Source organism: Cydia strobilella, chromosome 20, assembly GCF_947568885.1.
Source record: "Cydia strobilella chromosome 20, ilCydStro3.1, whole genome shotgun sequence".
Taxonomy (NCBI): domain Eukaryota; kingdom Metazoa; phylum Arthropoda; class Insecta; order Lepidoptera; family Tortricidae; genus Cydia; species Cydia strobilella.
In genome coordinates, this window is record NC_086060.1 from 9,007,199 (window position 1) to 9,018,858 (window position 11,660).

The following is an 11,660-nucleotide window of genomic DNA, read 5'->3' on the forward strand; positions in this document are numbered from 1 at the left end:
AATAGACTTTTGTAACTCTTTTTTAGAGCTTGTTTGACTAGCCAAACTTTACTGTAGGTAATCTAATTCGTTGGTTTTTTTTTGTCACTGATATATGTTTTTGTTAGAACGAGACGAAACGTATTTTTACTGAGGTTTTGTGAATTAATGTCGAATACAATAAGATTTTCACTTAGCTGGACTGATTGGATTTATTGGAAAATTATTTAGATTCGCTAGCAAGAATGATTTGTCCTATTTATATACAAACATTCAATTTATATTCTGCAAAATATGTGCATAGCGATTTAGAGTATGGGCCAATAATGCTTCCGCCAAGTCTTTTTTTTTGTACGTTTGTCTATCAGAACCATGTCAGAACAATATTAAAGTGTCATGATTTAAAAAAAAAAACACGGAAAAGGTGATATATTGGCCACTACTATTAATAGTACTTCGGTCTCTCAAAATGTACAAGATACTAAGAAATTTAAATTATGGATGATAGTGTGGATTTAGTTAAAGAACGCATTTTATGATAAACTGCCTTTTTAGCATATCTAAAGAACTATACTTAGTATGATTTAGTATGTACATTTTATTAAATAAAGTTAAACAAATCAATCACCAGTCTTGTTATTGAAACTAGAAATGGGTCAAAAAACTTATTTAGTATTAGTTAAGTAAGTCCCCGGCAAGCTCGGCCGAATTTCACCTTCCCATACAAACGGAGATTCGTTCTCATTTTAAAACTACGTGTTGGATTGTAATGAAACTTTTCACACACAATGACATGAGTTATATCTAGGTCTGTAATTCGTTTATATAGCTCCAGTTTATAAAACAAACGAAATAGAGCAAAAACATGTTTTGTATGAAAAGCTTAAATTCGCTGTATTTTTTTAACTATGGTATCTGAAGGTACATAAACTTATTACAGACCTAGACATACTTTATCCTATTGTAAGTACAAAGTTTCAGAACAAACTAGCTACTCGTTTTAAAATAAGAACGTAACTACGTTTGTATGGCGAACCGAGCTTGCCGGGGACGGGTACCAATGAGTTTTTCGGAACTTATGTACGAAATATCATTTGATTTTTACCACTAGCTTTTCGGTGAAGGAAAACATCGTGAGGAAACCTGCATACATCTGCGAAGAAACTCAAAGGTGTATGTGAAGTCCCCAATCCGCATTGGGCTAGCGTGGGGACTATAGCCCAAGCCCTCTCGCGCATGTGAGGAGGCCTGTGCCCAGCAGTGAGACGTATATAGGCCGACATTATTATATTTTAGTGCTCACTCCATACATAATTTTGGTTAAAAACGTTCCTGCGCCTTTTTTGTAAATACAATAGTTACATCTTACCAAAGAGAAAAGAACACAGAGTACTCACTCCATACATCGGTTTTGTTACCAAAACGACTATTATTTTCGTAGTCTACATCTAGCGTCAAGTAGCGGAACTCTCAGTACTGCAAGCAATTTGTAGGTAGTGTTATTATTTAGAATCATGGAATCCAATCTACCCGCCCAAAACCGAAACTGACTGACGTTATAACCAATCAGCCGAAAAGTGACGTTTAAATATTTAAGCCTAGTTCGGACTACGTTAGTAATTTACTCGAGTGACGAGTATTATGTGTCCGAACACCAAAAATTTAGTCATGTAAATTAGTCGGTGATTTATTAATCGAGTGGATTCATTTTTAATCCACCACTCTTACTAATCTACTCGACTACATTTTTGGTGTTCAAACACCTTTAGTAACTAAAATACTCGCCACTTGACTAAATACTAACGTAGTCCGAACTAGGCTTTAGTGAAAACAAAACAAACTAAAAGTGTCTGCAAGTTTTTCTTACACCGAGGAAGATTGTTTAGAAGGCATAGATTATTCTTAATTCTTATATGCTTCAAAGCAATACAGTGTTGTTTTCTAATTATGCGCGTTTGTATTTCATGTATTTAATGAACGTCTAGAATTCTAGCGAATAGATAAAGAGAAGTTGGTATTTAATGTGTATTTTATTCTTATGGCAATGAACTCTGGTCACGTCAATGCAATTCATTTTATATCAATCATAGGACAGAACATTGGATTGGAATCATGGCATACCTATCTTACTAATGTTTCATTGAATCTAATTGGTAAGTGTGAGGTCATACGCCGGGCGAGATGGTCGGCAGCGCTAGTTACCTTGGTTTCGGGCCGAATAACGGGAAATACATAACCAAAGGACGTATAATTCTTTTGAACATGCAACAATACGTAACCTTGATGTGCTCGTGTTACAACTTTAAGTTTTGATAACATTTATATAAGATCTAATTTTGCATGATTCAGTGAATCGTTTTATGAACCGCTATTATCCGGAAAAGATCTAAGAGTTCGCAATCAGAATGGAATTGAGTGAACGCGAAACTGATACAGATTCAAAGGACAACTCAAGGGGAAGTGGATTTAGAGAAACAAATGATGAATGCGGATTGTATTCAGTGCAAAACAATAAAGATGATGTCATAAAACAATTGAAAAACAAAACAGATAGTGCTGTGCCAAGTCCTAAAGAAAGCTGTTCGAATAATGTCACTGCAAATAGTGTTATTACGGAAGAATTAGAACTACTAAGTACTGATAGAGTAAATGAGCCAGTGGACAGTTTGGTCGCGATGAACGAAAGTAATAATGACATCATATCAAATTGTGTGGGTAAACAGTTTAAAGATGGCGGCACTAATAGTGATGTGATACAACAGCCGAAACAGCCAATTTTAGTAGAAATACTAGAAATAAGAGAAAATAATAATGACGTCATAACAAATTGTGATTTGCGCGAAGATTTAGAAAATGATGGCGAAAATAGTGCTGTAAAAAATCAGCCTGAAGAGCGAACTTTAATTGCGACGACCGAAAATAATAATAATGATGTCACAACAAAATGTGATGAATATGGCGACGGTAGTGTTGTGACTAAGCAGCCGGGACGCGGTGTTATGGTGCAAAACAGTGACGTACCTAATAAATGTTGTGACAGCCACTGCTGTAAATGTTGTAACTGTAGTTGTAATGACATTGCTTGTTTTCAAACGGCTCAAGCGTGTGCAGAATGCCTAGTTTTAGTTTTTTGCGTACAAGTTTGTATGATATGTTTTAAATCCCTGCTAATATTATAGATGCGAAAGTAACTGTCTTTCTGTTACCTCTCCCCATGATGTTTTAAACTCCTACTCATACTTAAAAATGCGAAAGTAACATCTGTCTACCTCGTCACGCCTAAACCGCCGAGCAGACATATAGTTGGTGAAACCAAATTGGCAGTAAATAAGAACAAAAAAACTATACATCCTTTTCTTTTGGGTGCTAGTACTAGTGTAGACAAAGATAGTATGATTCTCTCTGTGTATGTATGAAATGAGGCAGTCCTTTGACAAACTATAGTTAAAATTTGGTATGGAGATTGAGTCCTTAAAGTATATAGGATAGTTATGGCTAGGAAGTTATCCCTTGTGTATAGAAATAATTATTCTACACAAAGTCGCGAGTAGAAGCTGTTATATTTATAAAGTTCCATTTAATGGAAAACATTACTTTTAATTTTCCTATGTAACAATAAATAAAACAATCGTTAAAGATTTAAATCCTTTATTTTTTAAATACAAGTAACTCTTTAGATGCCTACCAACTAGATATAGAGCACTTTTAATATTTATTACGAATAATTATGTACACGGGCACTTGTTCGAAAGACTAATAAAATTCGCATTAAATGCACAAAATAAGTTACATAGGTATTACATGAAATCAGTTGAGGGGCATTAATCGCAATCTACAAACGCCTTTTTTTCTGTAATTATATAGAAGGCCTTGATTATGTCCAACTTAATTTTAATCCTTTGGGTAAGGAAACTCATGCGCGAATCACGGCGCGAAGCCGCGAACGCGAGTCTAGTTCGCTAATCAGCGAAATCGACTCCACACTCGCGTTCGCGGCTTCGCGCCGCGTAGTCTGGAGCGCGCTTTATGAAAAATAACGTGATACTCTATTCCATTATGACCCTAAAATAATGTAAACAAACTATACAATGTCGTACGGCACAGCCAATGATATAATTCCACAGATACAAAAAGTTTTATCTCATTAGCGGAATCGGAATGACCGAGTCACGAGGTTTGGTTTGTTTACATTATTTTAAAGTACAGTCGCCATCAGATATATCGGAGCGGCCGAGGTGCTCAAAAATATCTGAACACGCACTCTAACGCCTTGACAATAGAGGCGTGTTCAGATATTTGTGAGCACCTTGGCCGCCTCTATATATTTGACGACGACTGTAATAATGGAATAGATAGACTGGGTATATGGATAGCTTTCATTACGTAATGGAACCAATTAAATTGTACAATCCAGTCCTACATACAACTATATGTATTATGAACTTACATTCGTTTTATAATATCAATTATATATTGCGTTAAATCATACTTAAAACTACAAATCATACTTACATTGTTTTTTTTTTAATTAAATAAAAACAACAATTTTTGAACGAAATCAAATTTAACAAGAATGAAAATGAATTTGAGATACATAAAAAATAAGTTTATTAAATTACTTATTTACGCTAGAAAGGTGCTTTTTTATACGTTCAGCATAAAAATGACGGCAGTCAAATACTTAAAGTTAACATGAGTGTTTTAGTATAAAGTAAGGAAGCTGAGAACGAAAAATTTTACACATTGCCCCGCTATTATATAGCTGTTTCGCTCGCACAGTGGCATTGACCGCCGGCATCATGTGACAGCTATTTAATAGGGTTGTTGACACATGTTCAATTTTGTAACTGTTCTAAATCTTGTTAAATAGATAGAAAATTAGCAATTTATCACAATAAATAGAAAACTTAAATAAATGTGGGAATAAAGAAATACAAGACCTCAGTTTCAAAATTTAAGTTATTTTTTAAAGATCCAAAAAAGAAAAAAATAATGGTACCATTTGATTACTTACATTTTATTAAAAATAATATTGTATGGCAACAATATATAGGTACATAAACGCAACATTTCACCGACGCAATTTCCTTGTTTTCCATACATCGAAACGGCTTCTAAGCAATAGCGACGTTACATGGTGACGTCACGATGTATTGCCATTCTGTTAGAAGCGTTTCGTCAGTAAACTTTTGTATTGCTTTAAGACAATGGGTCCCATACAGACATTTGATCCTCAAAACAAACCTGATTGACTGATACCATTAATAAAAATATGTCAACTACCCTACTACGCGCGTGCAATACTACAATAGATAGGAAATGGGGGTACGAAATTCTTCGTGCTTAGCGTCCATACTTTACGTTCAGTCAAGCCCATAAACATGTGTACATTTCCAACCATATTGCAAATGACATAGGATTTTAAATGCTCTGCGTTAGAGAAAGGCGAAAAGTCCCTTTTAAAGCGGAATGATGCAAATGTGCACATGTTTGTGATTCTCACTGCATAATAGAGAGTTCTAGCTCGTGACTAAACACCGCTTCTTATTTTCCGTACAAGCTATAATTAAACCAAAGATTATGGTGCATAAACCATAATTATGGATGTTTACAAAAACAACATATTTTTAGCACACTGCACACTCATAATAAGATATATCGGAGCGGCACAGCGTTCAAACACATCTGAACACGCTTCTATTATCAAGGCGCTAGAGTGCGTGTTCAGATATTTATGAGCACCTCGCCCGCTTCGATATATGTGATGGCTATACACAGATTCCATGTTTGTCTTGACCCTGGTTGTAAGTGTGTTGCCGGCATTTGAGATGGGAACGTTTGAAGGTTGTATGAATTGACTGCCAGATATATTGTTTTTGTAACATCCCATTAAATCATACTTTAAAACATAAACGCGCGCCGTCATTCCTTAGGCGTCTCAGGCGCACTGTCCTCCGCTTTCCTCTTGCTGGCATGATGCTTCTTATCCGGCTTATATTTCTCCCATTTCTTATGGTTCAACGTATCAAAGTCATCACAGTACTGGGCAATGTCCCGGAGATATGTAGACAAGTGTAACAGCTCTCGGTCTTTGTCTCTGTTGAGGTGCGCTTGTCTGAATGGTCGGATTTTGAGACCGCTCTTCGGGTTCATGATGAAGTTTCTTCGGATGTCATCGAACATTATGGTGTTTTTTGAGCTGTATTGGGGATATTTGCCCCATATTACGCCTAGAGGTTTGACCTGGAAAGAGATGTAAATATTAATATTAAATACCTAGTGTTTTTAATGTTTTTATAACCCTTGATCTCCCAGTACTAGAGTAGACGGAAACAATAAAAATACTTCGAATGATATTCCCCTTTCATACGCGTGTGGTCAAAAATCGTGGGTTCAAACCTCGATAATGCTGTATAGAGCAGAAAAATCGTTCTCGAAAAAATAAATGACAAAAGCTTGCTTAGGCTCCATAGGTGTCATATACAAAGTAGAGGTTATGTTAAGGTACTTTATATAATATCATAGAGTAACTTATACGGAGTTATATCTATCTTTGATAATATCAAAGTATAGGCAATCCATACGGCTACAACTGAGGCGAGTATGGATTAAACTGTCTTCATTAGATTTATGTGTATAATATTCGGTAAGTACAACTAAAATACTAAATACTTTCACGAATCGAGTCCGAAAGAAGTCTGATTGTGTTGGTATTAGAAAACCACCACGCAACTACTTGTACTGGGTTTATTACTCTTTAAGAACGCTTACTAGATGGCGTTGCGATTTGCGATAGGTTTCAAAACCAAAAATAATTACTGTAGAACTACAGTCATTATTTTTGCTTCTAAAACGTATTTGTCATAAGTCTCCATTTAATTTTATATATCAACTTACATCGATGGTACCATACTTGGCCGTATGCACCGTGATCATGGCCAAGTAGTCCAGGTAGAACATGATCTTATACTCCTGGTGGGTGGAGACGCCCAGTAGTCGCATCTTCTCCTCGATCCACTTCATACCGGTCGCCGACCAGATCACTATGTCGTAGTCTTCGTAGGCGGTGGTCAGGAATTCGTGGAGGAACGGACGCATTAGTTCGTAACCTGGAAACAGAGTAGAATGGTAAAGAAGACCTGAAAATTTCAAATTCCAAAATGAAAGTTGCCTTTGTTTCCTGTGAAGCTTTCTTGAAATTTGCACATCTGTAATTAATTATGACATCAAGCTGATCTGATGATGGAGATCAAAGGTGGCTTAGGTGGATAAAACAACTAGTCTTGATTTTAATTTCGTTACAAACATTTCAATAATAGGTACTAAACATCTGTACAAATACAGTCAACAATATAAGAAGCTTATATCAAAAATGCAATTTTTGTTTGCCCAGCAGTGAGACTCGGTGAGAATAGGCTTGCTATTGCAATAATAATAATTACGTCGCTTATTGTAGGAGCCCATCTTTGGGCAAGTCACAACACAATCTGCGGGAAATAAAATTGTATACCATTTTACTGGGATACCGCCGTTTAGCCAAAATATTTTTCGCCAAATTTCACTTCCCAACAAACTTATGGCATCAGTTTCATTTCCCAAATGAAATTTTAGCAAGTTTTTTACTTCGCAACCATTTCATTTCCCAACCCCATACTTGCGAAATGAAAATGACATACTAGGTTGGGTTAGGTTAGGTTGGATTATGAAAATTTGCGAAATGAAATTTTGCCAAATGATAATTTGCGTAAAATAGTTTGGGAAGTAATACTTTGGGAAACGATTTTTGGCAATACATTAGTAAACCCATTTTACTAGGCAGGCGTCCGGTTTTATATCCCATAGCCCAGTATTTAGTCCATCTCGCTTTCACACATAAGCCCAGTTCACTTTAGATTCCATCAACTTCCAATAGTCTTTACACCCGGGCGGGTGCTGCCTCTGCGTGCGTCGCAGCAGCCGCTCGGTGTACCCCTTACAATTCATTAAGTGTCAAAAGGGCCTCTAAATGTAGGCTTCGGCTCCGCACGCCTCCAAAATGTCCGGAATACTATTGTTCCATGATGGGAAAGATACACATAATGATTAGCAGTAAAACCTCTTTTACGGTAACAAACAGAAAATATGGCAAGCATACCTGTCTCTGCCACTGATCTGTGATCAAACAGTGTGTAGTCTATGTCCAGGACTAGGAGCTTCTTGTCAGGCCGAGGCTCATTGAGCACATTGATTTTGTAGTCTCTCACACGCTTGTTTATTTTTGCTAGGTATACCTGAAAAGTTTAATGATGAATTTGAGTTACTTAGAAATGTTTAGAGCGGGAGTTAACAACCTTTTATGAAAAATCCTTTTCTTCTCTTTCTGACTTTTTAGGGTTCCGTACCCACAGGGTAAAAACGGGACCCTATTACTAAGACTCCGCTGTCCGTCTGTCTGTCTGTCACCAGATTGAAATTTTCCTAGATCATGTATTTGTTGTTATAACAAATAGTAAAAAGTACCCACGGTGCGCGAGTCCGACTCGCACTTTGCCGGTTTTTTTCATTTCAATCACTTCACAATAAAAAATAAAAAATTTGAATGAGCTTCATTATTTTTATGATAGGAAGCCAGCAATAATATTTAAGTATAATAGTAATTAGTTAATATCCCATGATTAACTCTATTTAAATAGAATGGTAATATTAATTATAAATTACCATGAAAAAAAAAAACAAATTTGTTCATGGCTTATTTTACAATAGACAAATTCATTGGCATTCAAGGCATATGCAATAAAATGGTGAAGTGCATTATTTTTGGGATGGAATAACCCTCATTCGAAATAAATACTGTCAAATTGTCAGATGATAACCAAAACTCAGTAATTACTATCACAAATTCAGAGCCATAGTGAACAATACTAGTAACAAAACAAGGTTGATTTTTGTTTAATTATTTTTATGCAATTAGCCAGGTTCACACAGAGCGAGCATACGCGAGAGGCAATTTCCGTGCGCACAAAACGGCCAGTTAGACGTGCCTCGCGTAGAAGAGCTAGCGTTAATTTACGTTTTGGCTGTCACCTGACAGAATACCTCTATTCTATACTCTTGCTCATGTAAACAATCGTGACCGAGTGGATTTGACATCCTACTTTCAATCCGGAGGTAGCAGGTTCAAATCCTGGCTTATACTCATACCAATCAGTTTTTCATAACATATTTACGAACATAATTTGATATTTACCACTATCTTTTTGGTCAAAGAAAACAGTGTGAATAAACCTGCATACATCCGCAAAGAAATTTAAAAGTCGTCTGTGAAGTCCAACCCACATTGGGTCAGCGTGGGGACTACAGGCAAACCCTCATGTGCCTATGCCCAGCAGTGGAATGTATACATACAGGCTGAATTATTTTATTATTATTACTATACCTCTTGATTCTCTACATCCACCTCTTCCTCCTCAATATCCAAATCGTTGACCACCTCGTCCCCTCCCTCGGGCTTGGTCTGCGCACCCTGGATCGCCTCCTCCAGCGAACCCATCATCATGATCTTGAGGTTGGGCTTGAGGTTCAACTCGGCCAGGGTGTAGTTATCCGTTGCCACCTTGCCTGTAAGTTTTTTAATTGTATAGTAAGTACGTGTCAGAGAAGTCTTTTATCATGATGAGAGGATAAACTTATAGTGCAAGTTTATGGTATCTTATATTATAAGAGGGTTTAGGCTTTTCCTATATTCAGGTTACATGATAATAATCATTTGTCGGCGAAAAACTTTCTAATCAGTTTATCATACCAGTATAATGAGTAATGAAAAAACCGGCTGAAATGTCGGGTCCACAACACAAACTTACGGAGTAACATATTGCAACGTGTGTAATAATATTGTAATTGCACGATTCTGAGAACTCATCAACGATTTAGAAAGCCGAACGTAGAGCAACATCGTGTTATGTAAAACCAACCTCTCTCCTCTCAAAAATAACATGAATTAACTTCTATATCAATCTAGTAACATTTCAGCCAGGTTTTTAACGACAAATTTCATTCTAAAAACGCATAATTACCCTGGAATTTGACATTGAGTAATTTTTGTCGGTCCGGACGGACGCCTGTAGCATTCTCGATTGCGATCTTCAACATCGCTACGGAATCAGAGGGAGAGAACTCCGGGATATTAAACTCCTTGCCATTCCACTTTACTGTTAATTTTAAAGGGCTATCGTTGAAATCACACATTTTTTCATGAAGCTAAATACAGAAAAATAACGGCAAATATGACACATAAACAAAACAACTTTGACTTGACGCTAGTGCAGTACTCTGCATTGATTTTATAATTTTTATGACGGTAATAGTGATGTCCTCTAAAAAGAGAAAACGGTAACGTTTCAGGAGCGCCATTTTAGGCGCAGTGCAGATGTAACAAATTCCATAAATGCGCGAATCATAAAAAATAAAAAACATATTTATTCCATTAGTTTTTTATTTAAATAAAATACGAAAAAAAGACTATGAAATTTTGATTTTGTCATGGGAATTTGCAAACTACAGTCTAGTAAAAAAGAGAGTAGAAATTAAAAAGTGGCAACACTGTAGTGTCGTCCCTTTCAAATCAATTTAAGAAAAACGGGACGACACTACAGTGTTGCCACTTTTTAATTTCTACTCTTTTTTGCCAGACTAACATTTAACACGTTAAGGGCCCTCCACACTCGTGCGCGAATTGCGGCGTGAAACCGCGAACGCGAGTGTGGATTCTAGTTCTAATCAGCGAAATCGACTCCACACTCGCGTTCGCGGCCTCGCGCCGTGTAGTCTGGAGCGAGCTTTATAACTGAAAGTGCGAAATGTATTGTTCATTTTTCATCTATTTGTCTCTCTATCGTACGAATTAGCATTTTTATATAACGAAATGTCGAGTTTTATTGTTCGCTTCATAGTAGATGGTGAACCGTGAGTACTAGGTTTTAAACGGAACGTCACACACACTGACGTTTTTTTGGCTGCTGCTGTCAATGCTGTCATTACTTATTACTTACTTATCTGTGGTTGTTTTAAGAATTTACACAGTTTGTGATTTACACTCTTTTCGTTTTCGTCACCAGTTTTTCAAAAAGTTCAAACGACTCGTAAAGTTTTATTTACCACTTTATTAGTGTTGCTCACAGCGTTATTTAAAAGTGTATTGTTGTAACTTTCTCTCTGCCATCAGCCGAAAACATGGAATGGCTAAATGGAAGAAATATTGAACAATTTAACGGCACTCGCTATGGAACGTGGAAATTTCGCATAAAATCGCTTCTAGAGGAACTCCAAGTTTTATTTGTAATTGAAGAGTCTCCGCCAGAATATCCGGACGCCGTGTGGGCTGCAAAAAATTCTGTTGCAAAGTGTACGATCGTAAATTTTTTGGGCGACGCATTTTTACATTTGGCTGAAGGTAGTGCTACTGCGAAGTCAATTATAGACAGCCTGGACAAGTTATATGAGAAACGTGGCTTGGGCACGCAATTAGCGTTACGACATCGTTTACTTAATTTAAAATTGCAGCCTAATGTAAGCCTTTTACAGCATTTTACAACATTTGATACATTAATTGCTAAATTGACATGTTCAGGCGCAAATTTGGACGAAATGGATAAAATATGCCATCTATTAATGACGCTACCTTTCTCTTATAAGGAAACTATTGC

At 36.6% G+C, this 11,660-nt stretch overlaps 1 protein-coding gene across 1 annotated transcript; it reads right to left on the reverse strand.

The window, feature by feature from the left end:
* Positions 1-3,610: 3,610 nt before the first annotated feature.
* On the reverse strand, positions 3,611-10,273 carry LOC134750533 (ubiquitin-like domain-containing CTD phosphatase 1). The gene is made up of 5 exons (XM_063685728.1): positions 10,032-10,273; positions 9,395-9,576; positions 8,114-8,249; positions 6,877-7,088; positions 3,611-6,222 (listed from the first exon to the last, which is right to left on the reverse strand). The coding sequence occupies exons 1-5, from the start codon at positions 10,201-10,203 to the stop codon at positions 5,902-5,904; spliced, it is 1,023 nt and encodes a 340-aa protein (XP_063541798.1). The 5' UTR covers positions 10,204-10,273; the 3' UTR covers positions 3,611-5,901.
* Positions 10,274-11,660: the final 1,387 nt, after the last annotated feature.

Excerpts from the sequence above, each read along its gene's own strand:
- LOC134750533 (XM_063685728.1), bottom strand. The coding sequence starts at position 10,203 with ATGTGTGATTTCAACGATAGCCCTTTAAAATTAACAGTAAAGTGGAAT. Across the intron at positions 8,250-9,394 it reads TGGATGTAGAGAATCAAGAG|GTATACCTAGCAAAAATAAA; the intron begins GTATAGTAATAA and ends TAAACTTTTCAG. Across the intron at positions 6,223-6,876 it reads CCAAGTATGGTACCATCGAT|GTCAAACCTCTAGGCGTAAT; the intron begins GTAAGTTGATAT and ends ATCTCTTTCCAG.